The sequence below is a fragment of the Petromyzon marinus genome, chromosome 33 (genome assembly GCF_048934315.1).
Source record: "Petromyzon marinus isolate PM22_M1 ecotype Great Lakes invasive population chromosome 33, UKy_Petmar_22M1.pri1.0, whole genome shotgun sequence".
In the NCBI taxonomy this organism is placed as follows: Eukaryota; Metazoa; Chordata; class Hyperoartia; order Petromyzontiformes; family Petromyzontidae; genus Petromyzon; species Petromyzon marinus.
The window spans coordinates 11,728,980-11,756,233 of record NC_133699.1 but is presented as its reverse complement, the minus strand read 5'-3'; the positions used below and the strand labels follow the sequence as shown (position 1 = coordinate 11,756,233).

Sequence of the window (27,254 nt, the reverse complement as noted above, 5' to 3'; positions counted from 1 at the left end):
CCCATTTAGCCTAAACCCAATGGAGCTTAAACCTTTCCCTTATAAACCTGATATAGGCAAAACCCAATGGAGCTTAAACCTCCCCTAGTATAAACCTGAGCTAGTCTAAACCCAACCAGGCTTAAACTTCCCCTAGTATTAACCTGAGCTAGTCTAAACCCAACCAGGCTTAAACTTCCCCTAGTATTAACCCGATCTAGCCTAAACCCAATCTGGCAAGACCGGGAGAGATAGCAATAGCGTGGTGAATTGATTATGATTGATGACGAATACATACCATTCACAGCCAAAATAAAACCTACAGCGCATTCAAAATGCAATCTATCACAGATTACTGAAGTAATTCAATCGCAGATCCCCGACGTGTTAAACGAAGCGTTCTGGGGTCATGACCCCCTCGGCTACGGCGCCTCCATGGAGATGAACGTGCTTATCGTTCCCTACTTAACACCTACGTTGAACGTCTTTTGCACCGTACAGAGCCAACCGTGGTAATCGGAAGTGCAGGGGAAGGAAAACAAAGGAAACAATGTCTATCATGGGATCTCCTTTGCCAGTACCAAAATATGATAATAGGGTTTTTCCCTAGGTTTTTTTTTTGGCAACAAAACAGGTGTTAAGATGTTAAAACACCAAACTGAAACCTTTTACAAGGAATCACGTCCTCATTAACCACAATACTTGTGGTCAGAATGCAAACAAAAAACGTACTCTGATAATATCTGTGGCATTGTCCTTGAAACTGATTGGTCCACACCAGAGACAGCTTTCTTCTGAGCCTATGAGCCCCGTCTCAAACGGTGTTAGACCAGAGGACGCCAAAAGGCGTACAGCCTAAATGTATGTTGAACGTCTTTCTCACCGTACGTAGCCAACCGTGCTAATCGGAGGTGCGGCATCATCTCGGCTCCAGTCCACAGCCCCCCTCCAAAAGCCGCCCGGCGCCCCCCCCCCCCCGCTCCTGCTCCGTACACAACCCTCCCTTATCACAGGATAGGTTAGCCCCCTGCAGCCACCCCCCCACCGACCTGTAAAGTGCCGTCAATACCTGCTCGTGTGCTGGGGTCGTCAGCCACCGCAGCTGTGCCGGGAGCATCCAGGGAGGTCGTGCGCCCCGCAGAGAGTAGAGGAGGGCGCCCAGGCAGGCCGACACGATGAGGCCGGCTACAAGGGCCCGCCAGCAGCGTGCACGTCTCATGGCACCCATCACTCCACTCACGCAGCCTCGAGCCTCCCCTCACCGCCAACCCCCTGCCCACGTCACAGAGGTGACCCCCCCGCCCCCAAGCCCTTCCTCAGCCGGCCAGGATGGGCATTGTGGCACCTGCAAATAAAACAACACGGCAGCTAGGCCAAGTCCACGCAACGGTTTCACGTCGATTTTTTTGACGAAAGTAATAATTACGCGACGCAAAAAAAGCTCCTTTTTTAAAAGTTGCTTTCCCAAAATTCTAAGCGCTCGCGACTTCCTCACTCTCCCTGCTGCTCCAGATGCTTGTGGTTGCATGCACCTCCGATCAGCACCGTTGGCTGCGTTGCGGTGTAAAAAGAAGTTCAGCATACACGCATGCTCCTCGTCTTACCCAAATGGTTAAACCAAAGTCTTGGCCTTAACCCAACCCGGCTTTAACCTGACCTCGCTGCAAGCCAACTTAGCCCAAACCCAAAGCTAACACAGCACATCGTATTACAATTGCGCTATCACCATCGTGTCTTGATACGACATTTTAATTTGGAATTCTTGCAGAGAAAGGGAAGTTCCCTGGATTAGGACATCACGTAAACTACTCCTGAAGTCACTTCCATGAACTTCTTTATGGACACCGCAAGCACACGTTTTGCATGCCGTACAAAGTGTTCATTATATGCGAATCGAATTAAATGCTTAAATCTAATCGTAACATGTTTTTACACGCTTTTATTTAACTCACTCTGTCTGTTGTATCCGCAAATCTTGTAAACTCAATTTTAACCCACTTCACAATGTCCAATCGACTCCAAACTTGGTATACGTATGTCGTACTGATGACAATACTTTATTCTATCATTAAAAAATGTAAATATATTTTTTAAACATTATTTTTGTATATGTTATGTTTCGGCTAGGGTCTAATTGTCCACGCTCAACTCACGTTGGCTGTAATTGCCCACGGTCCCCTTACGTTGTGGCAAGCTTTGGGGCCACTTCCTGGAGTCGTGGAGTTCTGCCATTACTAGTACGGTACATTTCATTAAAGCGTGTTTTAAAAAAAAGTATTTTAAAATATCATTACTTATTTTGTATATTGGTTACTGGTCTAATTCCATGAACTCGCTTCATGAGGAAAAGTGGTTTAACCATCGGTGGGTGCCTAGATTATAATCAATCATCTCCAAGGTGCCAACCCAACTGCTATTGCCCACCCCCCTCGAGCCACCCAGCCACCTTAAAAAAAAACTCCTCAAAGAGAAAATGAATCCAACAGCTGGAAACACAAACCTCGTGACGTACATTTTACAAATAAATCCATGAAAAGCTTTGCTGAGTTTCTGCAAAATTTTCAGGAAGGCACTGCATTACAGTGCCTTCGGTTTGGTCAATTCCCTTTGAAAGGAGCATGTTGTACGGTGGAAGAACCCGGCAGTTCGTGGATAAAATTTACTTATTTGAGTTATTTATCCAGGAGAGCCCATCCTGAGCCATGTGACTCTTTTTCCGGAGGAGGGTCCTGCATTGGGCTTCCATTGTAAGCTGTTTTCAGCCAATTAATTATTCAGTGCTCAATACTCACGTGGGAGGAAACTGGGAGCTCGCGGAGAAAGTTTACGCGCGTGAGAGGGGCAACACCGAATCCCCGTGCGGATGGAAACAGATGGCGATGATTTTCACTTGCTGTACTGCCTTCTTCTGGCGAGCCAGGGCATGGCATCGTGACGCCCACAGGAAGGGAGTTTCACAGAATTTGTGAGATCCACCAACCCCTCACGCCTCCAGCGCTAGATTGCATGCGTACATTGGGATGGCTCACAAAGGTCCACACAGATGGATGTACATTTCCACTTTCAGTAAAGTCTTTTCTATAATGCGGTAGTTTCGTGTTCCTGAAGAACACCGCGGTTTGGAAAAATCTGGTTGTAATAATAAATCTTACCTTTAAACGTAATTCTACGTCTGTCTATCTGTTTGTGTTCACGCGCTTGCGAGGAATTTTGCTCTCAAACCGTGGGGTTTACGTAAAAAAAAAATTAGCCAGGTACCACGCCGTAAGACCCGCGGTTGGCAAGCGCTAATCCTTTTTCACGTCCCATCACCTTTAAATTAGTTAAATTAGCGATTTAGTGCGATTTTTCTTTATTTCATTATTTTATATGCACGCTCGACCACACCAACTCACACATTTTTGGTGGGGGGGACGGACCATGCCAAGTCACACGCGTTCGTGGGGGTGAGGGTGAAATTATATTTCGCGTAAAAAATGCTACAAAAACACACACAACGCTGAGATACATTCTTCACTGTGTGATGTCCTCTTCTCCCCCCCCCACCCCGATGCGTACATTTACTACTATAGAGTCCGTACATATTAATATAGTGCTTATATAGTATTCCATACTATAAAAGGGGGGGTCGCGGCCCAGCCCCCAGCCTGCTGGCTGGGCAATCTAGGCAAGGCCGGGGGCTCTGCACGAGACTAGGCCTCACCACGCCACTGTCAGGTTCGTGGTTTGTGCTATAGAGTCGATATATACTGCTATAGAGTCAGCATGTACTAACTGTTGTGATAGCACATACCACCACAGTCAGTATGCACTGCTGTAATCATAGTAGGTACCACCACTGTCGCTATGCACTGCTGTAACCATAGCAAGTACCACCACAGTAAGTGTGCACTGCTGTTTCGAAAGCAGGTACCACCACAGCATGCACTGCTGTTATCATAGCAGTTACCACCACAGTCAGTATGCACAGCTGTAGTGAAAGCACGTACCACCACAGTCGGCATGCACTGCTGTGGTGATAGCAGGTACCACCACAGTCGGCATGCACTGCTGTAGTGATAGCAGGTACCACCACAGTCAGTATGCACTGCTGTAGTGATAGCAAGTACCACCACAATATGCACTGCTGTAATAATAGCAGGTACCACCACATTTAGTACGCACTGCTGTAGCGAAAGCAGGTACCCCCACAGCATGCACTGCTGTTATCATAGCAGGTACCACCACAGTCAGTATGCACAGCTGTAGTGAAAGCAGGTACCACCAACGTTGGTATGCACTGCTGTAGTAAAAGCAGGTACCACCACAGCATGCACTGCTGTAGTGATACCAGGCACCACCACAGTCAGTATGCACTGCTGTAGTCATAGCAGGGTACACCACAGTCAGTAGGCACTGCTGTAGTGATACCAGGAACCACCACAGTCGGTTTGCACTGCTGTAGTTAAAGCAGGTACCACCACAGCATGCACTGCTGTAGTGATACCAGGCACCACCACAGTCAGTATGCACTGCTGTAGTCATAGCAGGTTACACCACAGTCAGTAGGCACCGCTGTAGTGATACCAGGAACCACCACAGTCGGTTTGCACTGCTGTAGTAAAAGCAGGTACCACCACAGCATGCACTGCTGTTATCATAGCAGGTACCACCACAGTCGGCATGCACTGCTGTAGTGAAAGCAGGCACCACCACAGTCGGTATGCACTGCTGTAGTGATCGCAGTGCATACCGTCGATGTGTATGTGCGTAAGTCGATGTGTGTGTTAGTCAATGTGTGTGCGTGGTGTGTGTGTGTAGACAACTACTAATTGAAAATTAAGTTACTTATTTTAACAATAATAATGCGTGTGTCTACGTCCATGTGTGCGTGTGAGTCGATGTGCATGTCTGCGGTGATGTGTGTGTGTAAGTCGATGTGTCTGTGTGTGTGAGTCAATGTGCGTGTGAGTAGATGTGTCTGTGTGAGAGTCGATGCGTTTGTGTGTGTGAGTCGATATGTGTGTGTCAGTCAATGCGTGTGTGTGTTAGTCGCTGTGTGTGCGTGGCTCCATGTCAGTCAGTGTAAGTCCATTTATTTGCGTGTGTGTATGTCCATGTGTGCGTGTGAGTGCATGTGTGTGTGTACGTATATGTGTGTGTGTGCGTAAGTCCATGTGTGTGTGTCAGTCCATGTGTGTGTGGCTCCATGTGCGTGTATGAGTCGATGTGTGTGCTTGTGTGTGAGTCTATGTGTGTCAGTCCATGTGTGTACGGTAATGTGTTTATGTGTGTGAGAGCCCATGTGTGTGTGTGTGCGTCGATATGTGTGTGTGAAGGCCTTCATGAAGGCCGCTTGTGTTGTGGCCGAAACGTCGTGATTTTTTGTTATTTTATTTTCACCTACGTGACTTTACCCAATAGAACCAAAGAGTATGGGTCCTAGCAGTCACGAAAGCTTTAAATCTAGGTCAATTTGTGTGTGAATCTATGTATGTGTGTGTGTGAGTGGATATGTGCATGTAAGTCTATGTGTGTGAGTCGATGTGTGTGTGTAATTCCATGTCTGTGTGTCTAAAGTCGATGTCTGTGTGTGAGTCCATATGTGTGTGTGTGTAAGTCGATGTGTTTCTATGTGTGTGGGTCGATGTCTGTGTGTAAGTCGATGTGTGTCTGTCTTATTCGCCCGGGCAACGCTGGGTACTTACCGCTAGTAACATATAAAATAGGCTAAAGCACACTCGGCGACGATACATTGGATGTGTACGCAGACCGAAAAAAGACCGAGGCATGCGGGTAGCATCTATAGAAGCATCCAGCAGCATCCCGCTTTGTGTGATGCTACGCCGAGGCAGCCGTACGACTGCTTAGTCCTTCTCGTGCGACGGAGTTCTGTTCGCTCAATCGCTTTCTATCCAATTCGCGCCATGAAAACAACACGCAGCGTTATTGGAGAACAGACTGCACTGCTACCTCGTGGCTACCTCGCAAACCCAACAGGTTCGCAAGTTTCACAAATCTGCGTGACACTGGTGTACTGGCGTAGCGTGGCATGGGCCCTTGTCCAAGCAATGTAATGTGGGCCCCCTGTCCCAATGTCCACTCCTCTCTTCATAGCCTGGGCGCCTGGGTGCCGGTGAAGTTGCACCGCCTGTACACTCAGTAGCTACACACACTGCTGCGTGACCGAAAAAGCACCGGATTACGGGGTGAGTCGCCACAGCCGGTGTTATCACAGTTACTTGTTCGGAGCGAGATTTTTTGTTTCTGAAAGAGTCAATGACATTACTACTGTTCAACACGTAGGCTTTCGCGACCAATATCATCCGTAATAGAGGTTTTACTGGTAGGAACCTCCTGGTTACACCACCAGCACACAGGGGATTATTGTGTCCGTCCGTCGTGCATCCAAAAATGGGAGGGGTGGGGCTGGGTGGGGAGGGGAGGGTGGGGAGGGGCTGGGTGGGGAGTGGCTGGGTGGGGAGGGCGGGGCTGGGTGGGGAGGGGAGGGTGGGAGGGTGCGGAGGGTGGGGAGTGTGGGGAGGATGGGGAGGGGCTGGGTGGGGAGGGTGGGAAGTGGCTGGGTGGGGAGTGGGGAGGGAGGGGCTGGGTGGGGAGGGGAGGGTGGGGAGGGTGGGGAGGGGCTGGGTGGGGCTGGTGGGGCGGGGCTGGGTGGGGAGGGTGGGGCTGGGTGGGGGGTGGGGCTGGGTGGGGAGGGGCTGGTCACCCCGTGGTGCCCTTATAAAACTCAACGTTTAACTTACTCACGCCGGCTTGTGCCCGCCCTCACAGTCGGGCATATTTGCGGAACACACCACGTGGTGCCGCCGTTGACCCTGGCCATTGACCGAGCAACCCAACGTTCCTACCAGCTCCCTCCGCAGGAGAATGTGTTTGGGTTACATCGCGTAAATAAATTAATGTGTCGTTACACACCGGTCAGTGCTGTACTAGTGACGAATTGGCCACGTTCTCTTTACGTGACAACCCTTACTAGTTTGGCTGTGTCGGGTGCTGGCGGGCCAAATTTCCTCAAATTCGGTCGGTTGTGGTTTTTGCATCACTCGCGGCCGTCAGTTACCAAATTTAATCGACATTCCACGTTTCTCCTTCACGCTCTGTGGGACGCAAATAAAACCACCCAGCCCTGGTCACTGTTGCTTAAAGTGCCGACAATCAAATCCTTGCGCCTGCCACGCAGCTAGTCGCCAAGCATTCGTAACGTAATAAATCATCACTATCCATTCAAATAGTACGCACATCCAACAGTACGCTCATAACAAACCAATAAAAGCCCCCCAACGTATACGCATGCAATGCTGTACGTGTGCATATGAACGCATGCGCGCTATTGTCAAGTCCTTGGCGGTAGTAAATTTACGTGGGGTCGTGTGCCTTAAGCACACCTTATGGTGTAAGGCACACCATAAGGGGAGGAGGATCGTGAGCGTTCGGAATTGATCGCCGAGGTTTCTACAGACACACGATGGCAACATTAACGACTTGCCACGTGCGCTTCGTTCACTGCGTTAAAATATACAACGACGAAACAAAGATACGCACCGGAAGATTTTTGGGGCAGGTGCTGTTAGCGTGTAGCGCCCATGTAAGTCCGGTGTGTCAGCACCACGCCCGGCCGCCTTTGTCTTCCTTTGTGGAAATATTCGTTTTACACACCGCGCTGGGCTACTTAATTAAGGCTGAGCAGACCTCGTTGGAGGCCCAGGACCGGTTCAGATAATCGCCAGCGGTGTTGGCCGTGAGCGGGAATCGAACTCGGGTCGCCGGGTTCGTAGCGCAGCATAGCGCTAACCGCTGCACCACCGCTCCCCACAATACGCAACATCAATGCGTACACTCATCCACACATACACGCAGAGTACATCCCCACACGTATACCATTGAAGAGACGCACGTGTATATTATATACATGAATGCACACGCGCAGTGTATATATCTATACAAAGATCCACCCCGTATAGCCTTAACAGACTGTTGGGGCAAGTGGTGTTAGCGAGCACCTATGAAGGCTGGAACGGTACACGAGGGGGTGGGCGATATGGCCGGCCGCCTTTGTCTCCCCAGATATCACTCGCCACTGATGTTGTCCGTCGCCGGGGATTCGAACTCGGGGACGCCGGGGTTCGCAGCGCAGTGCGCTAACCGCTGCGCCACCGCTCCCCACATCGTGTTCGCCCAACAACATCGCACACACACACACGTGCACTTGCACGCATGTATAGACTGACCATGGCTACTGCTGCTGCTGCTAATGATCATCATCATTACGTACGACAGACAGACGGAATACAGACATTAGACAGAGGACGTAACACACGTAACACACACAGACGAGCGACTGGGACTCACAGAGCCAGACTCATTGATGCACCTTTAGCGTTCTCAAGACTCGACGGAGGGTGCCCGAGGCGCAGGGCCATGCCAGGGACGGGCACACTTTCACGGACACGTGTGTTCCACGTGACCCTGTTAGGCAAAGGTCCCCCGTGTAGCCTCAACAGACTGTTGGGGAAAGTGCTGTTCTAGATTGAAAGCTTTCGTGACGGCTAGGATCCATACTCTTTGGTTCTATTGGGTAAAGTCACGTAGGTAAAAAATAAAATAAATGTCAAGGCGCTTTGTTTCTTCTCACACAGCTTAAAGGTCGTGATCTGAGCGTGGCTTTTTTCACTCCAGCGCTGTCCTCCAGACAGTCTCGTCCCTTCACCTGATGAAGGCCGCTTGTGTTGTGGCCGAAACGTCGTGATTTTTTGTTATTTTATTTTTTACCTACGTGACTTTACCCAATAGAACCAGAAAGTGCTGTTAGCGAGCAGCACCTATGAAGGCCGGAACGGCACCACGCCCGACCGCCTTTGTCTCCCCGGTGGCGATGTTTTACTACACACCGCACCGGGTAGTCATTTGAGGCCGAGTCGACCTAGGCGAGGGCCCAGAACCGGTTCAGATAATCGTCACACTGGTGTTGGCCCTGAGCGGTAATCGAACTCGGACCGCCAGGTTCGTAGCGCTAACCACGACACCACCGCTCCCCCCCCCCCATCACCAACACCCGCCATTCGCCACCAAGTAACGGTGACGTCTCCACGATGCCTGTGCCAGGCTAGGTGCACTTTGAGGCCACGCGAAGTGTCGAAGGCTCGCTGACAGGAGGTCACGGGACAGACCCTGCAGGTGCCATGCGGTTGGCTGACTGAGATGACCGGTAGATGCACCACCACCAGCTGTACCCCCCTACTGTGCCAGGCTAGGTGCAGGAGGTCTCGGGACAGACCCTGCAGGTGCCATGGGGTTGGCTGACTGAGATGACCGGTAGATGCACCACCACCAGCTGTACCCCCCTACTGTGCCAGGCTAGGTGCAGGAGGTCTCGGGACAGACCCTGCAGGTGCCATGCGGTTGGCTGAGATGACCGGTAGATGCACCACCACCAGCTGTACCCCCCCCCCCCTCCTGTGCCACGGTGGAAACACCGAAATAAGCGCCCCCCCCAACCGCACAAACACACGTACACAGACACACACGTTACACACACACAGACGCACACACGTCAAACACACACGTTCACACACACACACGTTACACATACACACACACACGTTAGTTGGTGGTGGTACATCTACACGTTAGTGTGTGTGTGTAACGTGTGTGTGTGTCTGTGTGTGTAATGTGTGTCTGTGTGTGTGCGATACACACACGTTACACACACATACACACGTCACACACACGTTACACACACGTTAAACACACACGTTATACACACACGTCACACACACGTTACGCACGTTACACACACGTTACACACACACACACACGTCACACACACACGTTACACACACACGTCACACAATTACACACGTCACACACACGTTACACACACACGTTACACACACACACGTTATATACACACGTTACACACACACACACGTTACACACACACGTTACACACACACGTTACACACACACACACGTTACACACACACGTTACACACACACACGTTATATACACACACACGTTACACACACGTTATACACACGTTACACACACACACGTTATACACACGTTACACACACACGTTACACACACGTTATACACACGTTATACACACACACGTTACACACACACGTTATATATACACACACACACGTTATATATACACACACATTACACACACGTTACACACACACGTTACACACACACACGTTACACACACACGTTACACACACACGTTACAAACACACACGTTACACACACGTTACAAACGCACGTTACACACACACACGTTACACACACACACACGTTACACACACACGTTACACACACACACGTTACACACACACACGTCACACACACACACGTCACACACACACACACGTTACACACACACGTTACACACACACGTTACACACACACACACGTTACACACACACGTTACACACACACACGTTATATACACACACACGTTACACACACGTTATACACACGTTACACACACACACGTTATACACACGTTACACACACACGTTACACACACGTTATACACACGTTATACACACACACGTTACACACACACGTTATATATACACACACACACGTTATATATACACACACATTACACACACGTTACACACACACGTTACACACACACACGTTACACACACACGTTACACACACACGTTACAAACACACACGTTACAAACGCACGTTACACACACACACGTTACACACACACACACGTTACACACACACGTTACACACACACACGTTACACACACACACGTCACACACACACACGTCACACACACACACACGTTACACACACACGTTACACACACGTCACACACGTTACACACACACGTCACACACACGTTACACACACACACGTTACACACACACAACGTTACGCACACACACGTTACACACACACGTTATACACACACGTTACACACACACACACGTTACAAACATACACACGTTACACACACATGTTACACACACACGTCACACACACACACGTTACACACACACGTTACACACACACACACGTTACACACACACACGTTACACACACACGTTACAAACACACACGTTACAAACACACACGTTACACACACGTTACAAACACACACGTTACACATACACACACGTTACACACACACACGTTACACACACACGTCACACACACACGTTACACACACACGTCACACACACACACGTTACACACACACACGTTACACACACGTCACACACACGTTACACACACACGTTACACACACACACGTTACACATACACACACGTTACACACACACACGTTATATATACACACACACGTTACACACACACACGTTATACACACGTTACACACACACGTTACACACACACGTTATACACACACACGTTATACACACACGTTACACACACACGTCACACACACACGTTATATATACACACACACGTTACACACACACGTTACACACACATACACGTCACACACACACGTTATACACACACACGTTACACACACACGTTATATACACACACACGTTACACACACACGTTACACACACATACACGTCACACACACACGTTATACACACACACGTTACACACACACACGTTACACACACACACGTTAAACACACACACGTTAAACACACACACACGTTACACACACACGTTACACACACACGTTACACGCACACGTTATATACACACACACGTTATATACACACACGTTATGTACACACATACGTTAAACACACACGTTACACACACACGTTACACACACGTTACACACACACGTTACACACACACGTTACACACATACACACGTTACACACACACGTTACACACACATACACGTCACACACACACACGTTACACACATGCGTTACACACACACGTTATATATACACACACATGCGTTACACACACACGTTACACACACACACGTTACACACACACGTTACAAACACACACACGTTACACACACACACGTTATACACACACACACACACGTTACACACACACACGTTACACACACACACGTCACACACACACGTTACACACACACGTTACACACACACACACGTTACACACACACACACACGTTACACACACACACACGTTACACACACACGTCACACACACACACGTTACACACACACGTTACACACACACGTTACACACACACACACGTTATATATACACACACACGTTACACACACACACGTCACACACACACGTCACACACACGTTACACACACACGTTACACACACACAACGTTACACACACACACGTTACACACACACGTTATACACACACACGTTACAAACACACACGTTACAAACACACACGTTACAAACACACACGTTACACACACACACACGTTACACACACACGTCACACACACACACGTTACACACACACACGTTACACACACACACACGTTACACACACCCACGTCACACACACACGTTACACACACACACACGTTACACACACACGTTACAAACACACACACGTTACACACACGTTACAAACACACACGTTACACATACACACACGTTACACACACACGTTACACACACACGTTACACACACACACGTCACACACACACGTTACACACACACACACGTTACACACACACGTTACACACACGTCACACACACACGTTACACACACACGTCACACACACACGTTACACACACACACGTTACACATACACACGTTACACACACACGTTATATACACACACACGTTACACACACACACACGTTACACACACACGTTATACACACGTTACACACACACACACGTTACACACACGTTATACACACACACACGTTACACACACACACGTTATATACACGTTATATATACACACACACGTTACACACACACGTTACACACACATACACGTCACACACACGTTATACACACACGTTACACACATACACGTTACACACACACACACACGTTATACACACACATACGTTACACACACACGTACGTTACACACACACACGTTACACACATACCCACGTTACACACACACACACGTTATATACACACACACACGTTATATATACACACACACACGTTATGTACACACACACACGTTAAACACACACGTTACACACACACGTTACAAACACACTCACGTTACACACACACGTTATATACACACACGTTATACACACACACGTTATATACACACACGTTATATACACACACGTTATATACACACGTTATATACACACACACACGTACGTTACACACACACACACGGTAAACACACACACACGTTACACACACACACACGGTAAACACACACACACGTTACACACACACACGTTACACACACACTAACGTTACAAACACACACGTTATACACACACGTTATATATACACACACACGTTATATATACACACACACGTTATATATACACACACACACGTTATATACACACACGATACACACACGTTATATATACACACACACGTACGTTACACACACACACGTTACACACACACGTTACACACACACACGTTACACACACGTTACACACACACAAACACGTTACACACACACGTTACACACACACGTTACACACACACGTTACACACACACACGTTACACACACACACACACGTTACACGCACGTTACACACACACACGTTACACACACGTCACACACACACACACGTTACACACACACACACGTTACACACACAAACACACGTTACACACCTCACCGTGAGCGCTATCCCGGACTCGCACCCCGCTCGGACGAGGTCGGCGGCTCCTCGTGGAGTCGCTCACAGCGCCAGACGCCTCTCACCTGGCTCGATCTCCCTCCTCCTCGAACGTCAACGACTCCTCTTCACCTCCGCATATGTAGTAGCCACCCTTGCCCTCCTCTCCTCTCTCATCTGCTCTCTTTACCCCGCTATTCACTCTCTCCACCCCTCCTCTGTGTGACCAGCGGTCCGTGCGTATCGATCGCTCTCTCTTCTCGCCTCCCACATACCCTTAATATTCATTCACTGTCCGATTCACCGCCGCTGCCCTAGCTAGACACGGCAAAATTAACGATCAATCTCCCCGTTAATGTCTCTCCTGTCTCTCTCTCTCTCTCCTCCACTTCAATGTTGTCTATCCGCCGGATTTAAACTCAAGGCTCTCTCTCTCTACCCAACCCTCCCACCCGCTGCCTCTGCAGTCTCCACTCACCCCGACTGCCCTGTAATATGGAATGTGCTCTCTCTCTCTCTATCATCCGACTCTGCCGTCTCTCTCTATCTGTACGCGAATGTCCCCCCCCCCACCCCGTGCGTTAATAATCTCGGGATGCCCCCCCACTACCAGAACATAAAAAGCTCCCGCTCTCTGTCTCTCTGCTTCTCTCCCCCAGCCTCTGTGCCTACGCCTCACCCCCCCCCTCTTCTCTCTGCTCTGCGTGCTTTAATGCCCTCTCTTTCCTGCCTGGATAAACATGCGATTCCCCCTTGCTCGCTGACGTTCTCTCTCTCTCCCTTGCCGTAGGGTTCAAGCTCTCTCTCTCTCTGTCTGTGCTGTCTCCCCCACTTTCACTCTGGTCGCTGTGTCCCCTCCTGTTTGAATATGTGGCTATGAATGAATGAATGATGATCTCTCCCCGCTTCTCTTAACTCGGCTCGCTCAATAATGACGGTCTCTTGTTGGGCTTAGTGCGCGCGCGTGCCCGCTCTGTCTCTCTCCCCCGCTTTGCTGCTTGGTCTGCGCACGCGCACGCACGCGCACGCACGCACGCGCATACCCACGCACGCGCACATAACCATACATATGTGCACACACACAAGACGAGGATCCCCCGTGTAATCCTAACAGGCTGGTGGGGTGGGTGGGGGGCACGTGCTGTATGGCACACGGAAGGGGTGGGTTGGCCAACGCAACGCCCGGCCGCCTTTGTCTCCCCCCCCCGGGTGCTGGTGGTGTTTTTTTTACACACGTTTAAGGCTGAGTCTACCTAGCGCAGACCCAGGACCGGTTCATTGACGTTGCTGGGTTCGGCGGGGTTTGGAGCGCAGTGCGCTAACCACTGCTCCACCGCACCCCCTATATATCGATACACATGCATTCACATGCATACCCACACTAACACGTATACCTACCCAATACTGTAATACACACGTAAGTATACAACACATACGTGCATAAACAATTACATACAGTACATATGCACACACACACATTTACAAAAAAAGACGAAGATCCCCCGTATAGCCTTCATAGATTGTAGAGGCAGGTGCGATAGCGAGCGCCTCTTGAAGGCTGTCACGTCACACGAGAGGGTGGGTGGCCAACACCATGCCCGGCCACCTTTGTCTCCCCCGTTGGCGATGTTTACTACGCACCGCACCAGGTACTCACTTAAGGCTGAGTGGACCTACAGGGAGGCTCAGGACCGGTTCAGATATCACTCGCCACTGATGTGAGCCGTGAGTTGGAAATCCAACTCAAGGCAGATTCCAACCACTGTAGCCACTGCTAACCATAGACACATTCACACATCCACGTATGGCATGCTATTTGTTTGATTTTATATAGGGCTGTACGTTTCATTGTCGACAACATTTTTAATAATAATAAGCTTATTTAACATATCAATGAATCACAATATATGAAATCAATTCTTTAATACATCCTTAGTGATCTACATTGTTTTTTATATAAGGCCCACTGAGCTATGTAGCTCTTTGCCAGAAGCGACCTGGCTATCACAAATGATAGCTTAACGAAGTGGCTTATCACGTGGAAATGTATTGCAGCCAAATACTCTTAACGGATGTTGATTCTAAATGTGGAGGGAAAACCCAGAGGACCTTGGGAATGTCCACGCGACCACGGGGAGAGAGAGCGGCATGCAAACTCTAAATATACAGGTGTCAGGGTCGGGATTGAATCCACGATCTCCTGTATACCAGGCGAGGTAGTTAACATCTCGCCACCGTGGATGTTTTTTGTTAATTATCGTCAGATTATTGATATTGAGTTCAGTTTTGACCTTGAACTCGTGCTTGTTGAATGTTAAACAGGCAAAATGAGCCCAAAACTGTCGTGAAAATGTGCATGCCTTCCGGTGCCATGATTCCCACAATTCTCCAGTGAAATGCTTCCATTAAAAGGTGATGACTTAAGTTGATTGTGTTTGATGATGCCACAATAACTAACCCCCCCCCCCAGTTACACCGACTAATACGACGCGATTAAATTCGCCACCATAATGGCCCACATCTGAGGCATTGGGCCAGAAAGGCTGAAATTATGGATTCCATCCCAGTCAGTAGTGGTGCCTCTCTGTTTCAATAACGTTCGTAATGTCTGTCTCTGGACCGATTGATACAAATGAGGAGTAACATGTTGGCACTCCACGACTGCCCCTCCTGTGAAGGTATCCTGGCTTGGTTGGGGAGTTGGGGTTGTGGTCTGGGATGTTGCAGTTGTAGACCTTAAGGACGAATTTCTTTGTTGTGATAACTTCATTTTTTTGTTGTACGTGATTTCCTAATTCGTATATTCATTTGTTTTATTTTGCTTGGTAGTCGGGTTCTCGTTTGTTTGGTAATGTGTGTGTGTTGGACTTCTTTCGCACCGTGGATAGCCAACCACGTATATGGGATTTGGTCCTTATGTATATAATTAGCCATTTGCCCGTCCAATGGACGGATGTATTTCAGTAAATCTGAAACTTGCAGGCGAAAAGCAGACCGCGACGTGATATTCATTGCACCAATTCGCGTGCAATTTGTAAGTGCGTGGTGACACAGACTTATTTCCTTTAAAAATGATCATCCCTTGTTCATCGTGGCGTCCTTTTTACTTCGATGTCTCAACAGCGTGACGGAGATCACGTGACGTGGGGGTTCTACCTTTGTAGTGAGGGTTGTGAGTTGACGCTGACAAGGGGGGAGGAGGCCCCCCCCCCCCCATGTGGAGTGACGTCACCCGCTAATTAACATTAATGGTGTGGTGTCCATTTGGAATACGTCACCTCTTCATGATTATTAAAATAGGGGGGTGCTACATGAGGAGTAACGTCACCCGCTCAGGATTATTAATGAGGGGCGGGGGGGGGGTCCATTTGGAGGACGTTACCTGTTCATGAATATTAATGAGGGGGGCTGGCCGACGTGGAGTGACGTCACGCGCGAGACACAGACATTCTTGGCTCATTATAGTCGTAAATTAATGTATAGCGTTGCGCGATGCTGTTGGCATGAATGACGATATCCAAAATGAAAGTATTATTATTACATCATAGTTGTGTCAGAGCATTGAATCAGCCTGCTGAAAACCTGGGTTTTAATCTGGTTTCAACAATTTCATTTCATTTTCATTTAATTTATTTGGTACAGCCCTGTGTGCCATTCGGCTCTTGAATCGGGTGCAACCGCAACAAACAAAAAACAAAAACATGAACAAGAAAATATCTTAAAGTGACTATGCGCAAACAGAAAATCCAGGAAAAAAAACAGCAAAAATCTTCCATAAAAAGCACCGTACACCAACGCTGTGTGCAAAAATCCCAGTGGGATGCAAGTCAAACAACAACAACCACAAGACAACTTAGATTAAAGCCATCATTCTAACTCCGTACTACAACAAAAAAAAAGTCATGGCCAAACCCAAAAAAATACGTTTTCGAAATCAACCAGAGATTAAACCGAATTCTAGGGCGCAGTGATTTGAAAATCCAAATCACCCAGAATGTGCCCGATCTGATCGGATCTCGGAATCGAGGCAGGTGTGAGCTTGCAGGATAAGCGCCAGAATGGGTGACCACCATGCACAACAGGTGTCATAGGCTGCTGCGGGAGCTACCTTTGTGGAAAGCAGAGGGCAGTTCAGTAGAATGGTTACATCGTTGTACTGTGCCGCCATGTGTCCGCGTTGACGCCCGCCGCCTTCACCAACCCGCATTGACCAGTGCGGTGAAGTATGGTCGCATAACCCCCACGACCCGCACAGCGTGGTGAAGGCCCTCATCCAGCAGTGGACTGACAAAGAGCAGTACTGTATGTGAACAGCAGTACATCTGTTTAACACGTAGGCTTTCGCGATCAATATCATTCACAGAGAGGACACTCAATTGATTTTGATAATGTCCATGAGAGGACACTCAATTGATTTTGATCATGTTGAAGTTTTGTACAAAACCAGCTACTACTGGCCAAGACTAATGAGATAATCTATCGAAATTGAAATAAATCAAATAGACTTTAACCGTTCGGATAGCTACCGCCTTAGTGCTGCGTGGAGGCGAATCATCAAATAATAAATTATTTAAATGAATGCCTACAAAGGGCAGCGTACTTCAATAGGGATTACCGTTGGTGGGGCTATTTTAATAAACACATTAGACAGGAAGGACAAGTTCAAAGGGCTCGCATAATGCACATGCATCATGTACGCAGACTCAGTCATCTCCCCCCCATCATTGTGCAAGAGCACAGAAGCGTGGTCACCACATCTACAACTCTATATAAGGAATGAAACAGGAAGACTTCTCCACAAATCTGGCTGTCGCCTGATGAAGCTAGTTGTAATTACTGGCGAAACGTCGTATTCAGATTGTAAATGTTGTGGCTTGGCTCTCCAACACACCGGTTAGTGCTGTACTAGTATACTACACTATACACTACACTATACACTACACACTAGTGCTGTACTAGTGACGAATTGGCCACGTTCTGTTAACGTGACAACCCTTACTAGTTGGCTGTGTCGGGTGGTGGAGGGTTTTAATGGGGAGGGAGGAGAAGGGGGAGGGAGGGGGGAGAAGGGGTGGAGGAGGGGGGAGAAGGGGGAGGGAGGGGGGAGAAAGGGTGGAGGAGGGGGGAGAAGGGGGAGGGATGGAGGGGGGAGAAGGGGGAGGGAGGGGGGAGAAGGGGTGGAGGAGGCAGGGGGAGGGGGAGAAGGGGGAGGGAGGGGGGAGAAGGGGGAGGGAGGGAGGGGGGAGAAGGGGGAGGGGGGAGAAGGGGGAGGGAGGGGGGAGAAGGGGTGGAGGAGGCGGGGGGAGAAGGGGGAGGGAGGGGGGGAAAGGGGGAGGGAGAAGGGGTGGAGGAGGCGGGGGGAGAAGGGGGAGGGAGGGGGGAGAAAGGGGAGGGAGGCAGGGGGGAGAAGGGGGAGGGAGGGGGGAGAAGGGGGAGGGGGGAGAAGGGGGAGGGAGGGGGGAGAAGGGGTGGAGGAGGGAGGGAGGGGCGAGGAAAGGGGGAGGGGGGGACAAGGGGGCCTAGTGTCACGTGACGTCGCGTTTACGGAAACGGGGCCTCGTAGTAAATTTTCTCGCTCGCTCGCCTCGCTGTTTATTCTCGTGAAACAATAAGACGTTTACTCTTGAGGCGTTGTTGTTGTTGTCTTTGTGTAAGCTGCCGATCTCCTGCCCGCGGCGTGTGCTCGCGGGGATGGTTTGTAAGACGTGTAAGTGTGTTTTATTTTATTATCTGTTTCCTATCTCGGGCATCACTAGGCCCCCGGGTCGCGGCCTAGTGATGCCTTCGAGCACCACAGCGCTTACACTTCGGGCGGCTCGCTTTTAAGGGGCCACACACATTAGGATGCTTAAAGCTACGCCACAACTCGCGTGAATAATAACCTCCTTCGGTCAGTAAGCTTGCCGAAGCCCCGTTGTATAAGCTGCGCGCAGTGTCATCTGCAACGTGTCGTAGGGGAGCGCGTGCGTGTTGCTGGGTTGAAGGTGCACCTAGCCTGGCACGGGCGCCGGGTGAGGTAGTGGCGACCACGGCGATTGTTGTGCCAGTTCTGCGGGCCTGTGCGTTTCGGACCGTCCGTGCGTGGACGGTGTGCTGTGTACACGTGTCGTGATGCTGTTTTTGGTACAGGTATTTGTGTATAGTACTTTAAAAATATATATACTAGTGTATCTACGCATGCTTGTACTGTGTATGTGTTTTGTCTGCACTTTCAATTCACGTTGTACGTTGTATATATGTCTGTGTGTGTGTGTACGCAGCGTGGTGTATGTAGATACTGTATGTTCTATGTGTGTTGTATAGGTTCGTGTATTGTGTGTACGTGTCGCGTGTATAGTTGTATTTGTACGGTATACGTGTGTGTGTGTGCATGCTTGACACGTGTGGGTATGTTGTTCATGTACGTGTGTTGTGTAGTTATGTTTGTACTGTGTGTGTGTGTTTGACACGTGTGGGTATGTTGTTCACGTTCGTGTGTTGTGTTGTTATGTTTGTACTGTGTATGTGTGCATGCTTGACACGTGTGGGTATGTTGTTCATGTTCGTGTGTTGTGTAGTTATGTTTGTACTGTGTATGTGTGCATGCTTGACACGTGTGGGTATGTTGTTCACGTTCATGTTTTGTGTCGTTATGTTTGTACTGTGCGTGTGCTTGACACGTGTGGGTATGTTGTTCACGTTCATGTGTTGTGTAGTTATGTTTGTACTGTGTGTGTGTGCATGCTTGACACGTGTGGGTATGTTGTTCATGAGTGTTGCCTCCACAGGTGAGAAGAAGCTCGGAAAAGTGATCTGCCCAGACACGTGGAAGGATGGAGCACGAAATACGACGGGTGAGACGTCCGAGTACAATGGGAATTCACAAAACACACGGGAATACGGTGGTATTGGGACGATACACAAATTGGAATAGCCAGTACACAACTACACACAATTCACACCAAAAGGGATTCCATACATTGCACACAGGAAAGATCCACATGGGAATAGACGGTGCAGAAGAATAATACGCAAATAGATATTGCACATTACACCATAAACCATCATTTGCAGAAATAATTAGAATTGGTTTATTGTCGCCAAACTGTCCACAGGGTTATCAGGGTCCAGGGATTCTCCTCGTGTATGTACGTTGAACTTCTTTCGCACTGCACGTAGCCAGCTGTGCTCATGAAGCCCTCTGAGGTATAAGACAGCAGTAGGCAATGGTGGCGATACTCTCCCGATGATCTCCCCCGCCGCCCCCGATCATAAGGATTGCTGCTGTCGAAATTCAATGGCCACAATCTTGTCTTGAGTTGGCGGTCTAAAACAAGGCTGTGTGCGTTACACAGTAGTATGGTGGTGTCATGCGACATCCAAGGATGTTGTGAGAACCAATTCTATGGTCACTGTTGTGGATTTTTCTGTCTATAATTCACATGTTCCATGTATGATTACACGGTGGCAAGATGTTATCACCTTCACCAGGTATACAAGAGGTCGTCCCCGACGCCTGAAACTGACTCCTGTATTTCTTAGAGTTTGCGTGTCTCTCTCCCCGTGGTCGTGCGGATTTTTCTCCGGGTCCTCCGGTTTTCCCCTCCACATTTAGAATCAACATGCGTTTAGAGTATTTGGCTGTTACATATTTCCACGTGATAAGCTACTTCGTTGAGCTATCATTTGTGGTCAGGTCGCTTCTGAAAATAGAGCTACATAGCTCTGTGCGCCTTACCTGGTAAAAAATGTTTGTGCGTTAATATCACTTATCCCGGAAAGCCACATTGAGTAATTTGACTCTTTTTCAGGAGGATCCTGTATTGGGTTATTTTTGCCATGTCTTCAGACAATTACTGAGTGCTTTTACAAGTGGGAGGAAACCGGAGCACCTGGAGAAAATCCACGTGCATGCGAGGGGGGGCAACACTTTATCCCCGCACAGATGGAAACAGATGGTGATTAGTCCACTTGCTGTCATGCCTTCTCTGGACATGCCAGTGTAATGCGATCCTCCAACCGTCGCTGCTTCCACAGTCCTGGATTACAGGCCACGTGCATAGCCACCACCGACCCACTCTACTCAACGGTGTCATTTTATCGACCCCAGAAGGTTAATGACAGCAGGCCGAACAGGCCCTTGACCAGGATTTGAACTGAAATCCTCAGTGGGGTGGCTGTGTAGTCAGAGCACTACTGTTGCAGTATAATGTTAACTTATATGCCTGTCATGTTTACCAACTCCCATCACTTATTCACCACAGAGGGTGGTGGCCGGCAACTCAACGAGAATAAGGCACTGACATCCAAGCGGGCACGGTGAGTGTGGCTGTGTGTTATTGTGTACCTGTGTGTTATTGTGTACCTGTGTGTTATTGTGTACCTGTGTGTTATTGTGTACCTGTGTGTTATTGTGTACCTGTGTGTTATTGTGTACTTGTGTGTACGTCCGTCCCTTTGGTTTGGTCTGTGTGTCTGTGCGTGTTGGGAGTAGTGGTAATAATGTGGATTCACTGACTGCACTAAGATACCAGCCACCCCAGGTTCAATTCCCGGCCGTGATGCACATTAACATCAGTGACAAAGAGGCATCTGAACCTGCCGTTGGCCTCCACTAAGTTGACTTAGATTCGAGTACCTGGTGTGATCTATTTACTTCAACACCGGGGAGACAAAGGCGACCTTGAATAATGCTGGAAATACCATACCCTTGTGTGTCATGGCGATCTTCATAGCTTTTGGCTAACTGGACTTTCCCCAAGGCTATACGGCGGCGGGGCGGGGGGGGGGTCTTTGTGTGTATACATGATGTATCAGTGTATATGTGGTTGTGTTTATTGTCGGTGGAATGCTTGGCTGCGACTCGGGTATCCACTCACTAAAACCCTTTGAACTGCCCCCTCCCCTTCTTCAGCTTCAGTCCCTACGGCAAAAACCGCTTCAGCAACTGCCGCATTTGCAAGAGCTCCGTACACCAAGTGGGCTCCAACTACTGCCAGGGCTGTGCCTACAAGAAAGGTGAGTGTGTGCGGTGTGTATGTGCATATCCGTGTGTGTGTTTTAAAGAACTTGTCTGTGTGCGTATATGTGCACCAGCTTGTATGTGTGTGTGGTCACACGTGTGTACGTGTGTGCTTTTTATTTTAGAAAACGCGAGCGGAGCGCCGGGTGATAAAATACAGCAAGTTGGCACTATCGGGCCACAGATGGTGCATCGGCCAGTCATCTTAGTTAATCCATGGCAACTGGGTCTGTCCCATGACTTCCTGCCAGTGGGCGTTCGACACCTCAAGTGGTCTTAAAATGCACAGCCTGGCATAAGCTCCGTGGTGACGTCAGCGTCACTTAGTGGCGAATGGTGGTTGTTTTGGTTGTATACACAACGGTGTTTCTGTACCTGTGTTTGAGCCTGTGTGTAAGTACATTTGCCTAAGTACATTTGCCTATGTGCATTGTTGTGTCTGTTTACCTTTGTAAAAATTGTAACAACTTGCATTGTTACAACTTGCATTGTTACAATTTTTCAAATGGACTTTGCCCCCTCTCGATGCAGCCTTGGACATCAAGTGAAGTCTAAGCTTCTGTCAGCTGAAATAAGCATTGATTGGGTGGTGCCAAATCTTCACCGACAGCCTTAATCCCATTGTAGAGGCCACTAGCATCTGGTGCCCATCATAGCTGCATAGAGGCAATTTACGTTACAAACCAAACATGGATGTTTTGAGGCATTCTTTAGTGACCACACTGAGACTATGATCCTGTTAGACTTGGCATCCTGGTTTAATCACAGGTAGCTATAGCCCAGATTGGACCTTGGGTCTCGGCGGTGGAAGCTCGTCTCTGACATGGCCATTGAGGCCCTTGCACCACCAGACCAGTAAAGTCCCTCTCTCCTTATTTCATGAGATGGTTACATGAATCGTCTCAATGTGTTTTTTCTTTCTTTCTTTCTGGTTTTAGGAATCTGTGCCATGTGCGGCAAAAAGATCTTGGACACCACCAACTACAAGCAGTCGTCAGTGTGAAGCTTGTGTCTCAATGGGCTCCCACCAGATCAGCAGATACACCAATACCACCACTGATGCACCAACACAACCACACTAAAGCACCAATACCACCACAATGACACTTGCCATATCAAGGTTCATCATGCCTTTTTTGTTGACATGGTGCATTACATGTAAGATTGCCTTGCCTTGTGTATATCTGTAAGACTTAGGCTGTAGATTTTGCTGTTCATAATTAGGAATTAGTTTAGTTACTCATCAAACACCATCAGCACCAAAAAAATCTTGTACCACCAAACATGTTTAATCGACATACGTCGATTAAATATCACGCAGCAGCACACACTGAACACCATGAATAACTATCACACGCAACATGCCACACACATAACACTACCATCACTTTCCTAACATTACATATTGCTACTTGCAAGATAACCATAACAACCTTGCATTGTATAGAATTGCACAGTTTTTAGACAGGGTTCACCATCCCAATGCTCCAATTAATTTTCTTGGTTTGGTTCAAGATTAGACTGTGTTGTCTTGTTATGGGAGACAGCGATATAATAGTAATACCTGTATACAACTGTTGCTGTGTTTTTCTTTTTTGTTAAATTCCAACAGAGGCATCCATCCAAGCTCTGACATTAAATTTCAAGATCTAGCGATGTCTTTTTACGTGCACATGAAACCCAACGTCCAGTCTTAGACTAACCACATTGTATTATACTTTGTGATTAAACATTTTGAATGTACAGTACGCATGACTGCTTTATCCACTCATCGTTGCCCACGTGGATGTTTGAAGGATTTTTGGTTGCTAATTTAATCATCTCAAGTGCAACATTGCTTTTGGCTGACCCTGTCTTATGAGTGAAATCAACAAACCTCTGGATTATAATTTACGGGGCCCAATTTTTTGATCTCTAAACATTCTAGGACATCAATTACATCACATGTATTACACGAGTGGTCAAATCAGTGTGACATTTGGCTCCTGAAGACCAGTCAATAACCGTGTATTCCCTGGTCATCCAAGAGTATAAAAGATATACTACGTTGTAACTTTTTCCCCCCAAACCTAGCAGCTTTGCCATTTTTGAGGGGGTTATTTTCCTATGCATACTCCCAGGAACAGTCGAGTACTCATCAGTGCCACTTGGATGTATAAACAATTATTACATTAATAAGACTTCGACGACTGCAAATGTGCTCATTTCTGAGCGCACTAACCCTGTATGACCCTACAATCTAACAAAGGGTCTGAGCTCTGAGCCCCGAAGGCTACTGGGATACAATTTTTTTTACAAGATTCATGAGCGGTGAGTGCTACGTGGCGGTATCTTGTGGTAGAGGGCCGCAAGTTAATACCCATCCCATAATTCGCACCCAGAGCAGGAACTTGGGAGGCTGGGCCACAGAAACATTGCATGCCCTCCTAGCAGATTAAAAGAAAGCAGTACAGGTTTAACCTCGCTTTATACGGATCCAGTTTTTCCGCGATTTCGAGTATATATATGCGGCTCACCTTTTTTCTACACAATGCGATATATGCGGTTTGAATTCACTCGCGATGCGGTCGGACGTGGGACAACATTGTGTGTGCTGTGTGTGCGCTGTGTGTGTGCTGTGTGTGCGCTGTGTGTGTGCGTTGTGTGTGCTCTGTGTGTGCTGTGTGCGTGCTGTGTGTGTGCTGTGTGTGCGCTATGTGTGTGCTGTGTGTGTGCGTTGTGTGTGCGCTGTGTGTGCTCTGTGTGTGCTGTGTGCGGGCTGTGTGCGTGCTGTGCGTGTGGTGTGCTGTGTGCGCGTTACTGGGCAGGCAGCTGGCTCTTGTGCGGTTTTGCTTTGTCGCGCCCTTTTTTGTAAAGCATCTACTACCGCACAAAGCAAGGGAACCCTGTATACTTTTGTACTCAACTTTCCAAGACCAAGGTGTAATTCTATAAAATGCTTTTTTAAACTATTGGTTAGATATTCAAGCATTACCCTACTCGTGTCTCATAGGCATTGGAGTTAGTGCTCATTTGCATTGGCAGTCCCGAGCCACTGGTGAAATGTCAATATTCACTCGGTCGGGTTCAGTCAACCAATAGAAGCACATATCACTTCTGTACGTGAGGCCACCATTGTCTTTTGGAGTTTTCACCTGGTTAAACGTATTCAACTGAAACTACTGTATTGACATTTCACAGTTGCGCGTGCTACTCATGATGATCGACCCTGAATGGGTTCGAGCAAGGTCAACCACCGACTTGGAATTTGAATGTGACCTTCCCATTGCGAGTCGAGTGCTCTTAATGACTTTATTGTTTAATATCCCACTTGTAACACATTACCCGGCAGGAGAAGTGCAGACAATGTATTGATCTACAAGACACGTGGAGCCTCATGCCAGACATAGGACCCAGAAGATGACACCGTAAGAGTACTTCAAAAGGTGTCACTTCAAGAGGCTTCTTTTACCCAACACAAAACCGCACTCCCTCCTGCATGTTCAGATGGTTCACCGCATGTCACTTTTAATGTCAGCCTGAGTTGTATTGTAGAATCCATTTCAAGTATTCTTCATTAACAAAAGCATAAAAGAGAGTAAATTGTTGTAGTCTGTACTCTTTGGTTCTTTCGGTAAAGTCCCGTAGGTAGAAAAATAAAATAAAAATTTTCATTGAATTTTTCTACCTACGTGGCTTTACCGAAAGAACCAAAGAGTATGGATTCCTGCAGTCACGAAAGCTTCAAATCAAGTTTGTTGTAGTCTGCACTCCTGGTTGCTCAAACGAGTAAATGGAGAGATGCCCATCTCTCTTTGTGGCCTTGATGCAGTGTATACAATTCCACATTCCTATGGCAGGGGTCAGGCTCTCCGTAGGACAACCACTGTAGCCCCAGTGAGAAAACAATCATCATGAGCCAAGTTCACCACTACCTTGCATTTTACATCTTTACATCGAGACCTTCCGATTGTCTTCAGCCACAGCCACCTGGCAGGACTACGATACTGCAAGACCTAAAACAATAGAGAGCTTCTGGGTGAGTGACATGGTCCTTTGCGGGATAATGTGTGGCTGACAAGTTATTGGTGGTGTGTTTAAAGCCCTCCTCAAGCCCGCACTCGCTCGGGAATGTGGACTAAAGCCCAGTGGCAGATTCTGTGGTCAACGAAAACATCCATCGCTCACAGTCCGCTCCAGTTTCTCCAATCGAAATACGACCACCACTACTGTTGGTTGTGCCGAGGTATACGGTAATTGAAGCCTCGAGTCTTTTTCAGGATCATCCTTACTGAAAACAAGGAAACGTATGGACGACGCTCATGATAGTGTTGAGGATTTGTGGGTCTGGGCCTCCAGGGGTTAAGAACAAGCACCAAGGTAACACCAGGGTCGCCACCACCTTTACCACACGACTGAATCCGGTTTTGTTTCTGAGTCAGCCCTCGGTCTATCATTAAATGTGCAGTAAAGTGTTATACTGGTAGGAACCTCCTGGTTACACCACCAGCCCACAGGGGATTATTGTGTCCG

General features: G+C 48.2%; 2 protein-coding genes across 4 annotated transcripts in view; one reads left to right on the top strand and one right to left on the bottom strand.

Annotated features, from left to right (window-relative positions):
- The window catches only part of LOC116948466 (polypeptide N-acetylgalactosaminyltransferase 16-like), a 62,250-nt gene extending 47,488 nt beyond the window's left edge, over positions 1–14,762 (bottom strand). For 2 of the 3 annotated variants that reach the window (XM_032965153.2, XM_032965155.2), the window contains exons 1-2: positions 13,737–14,762; positions 1,049–1,324 (exon numbers count right to left, since the gene is read on the bottom strand). In XM_032965153.2, coding sequence (XP_032821044.2) covers positions 1,049–1,207 — 159 coding nt within the window. In that variant the 5' untranslated portion in view covers positions 1,208–1,324; positions 13,737–14,762. The remainder of the gene's footprint in view (positions 1–1,048; positions 1,325–13,736) is intronic. The other variant, XM_032965154.2, reaches the window with a different exon arrangement.
- A 4,493-nt stretch (positions 14,763–19,255) lies between these two features.
- On the top strand, positions 19,256–24,485 carry CRIPT (CXXC repeat containing interactor of PDZ3 domain). Its single transcript, XM_032965152.2, has 5 exons — positions 19,256–19,448; positions 20,509–20,574; positions 21,985–22,039; positions 22,635–22,738; positions 23,681–24,485. The coding sequence occupies exons 1-5, from the start codon at positions 19,433–19,435 to the stop codon at positions 23,743–23,745; spliced, it is 306 nt and encodes a 101-aa protein (XP_032821043.1). The 5' UTR covers positions 19,256–19,432; the 3' UTR covers positions 23,746–24,485.
- The last annotated feature ends 2,769 nt before the right edge of the window (positions 24,486–27,254 follow it).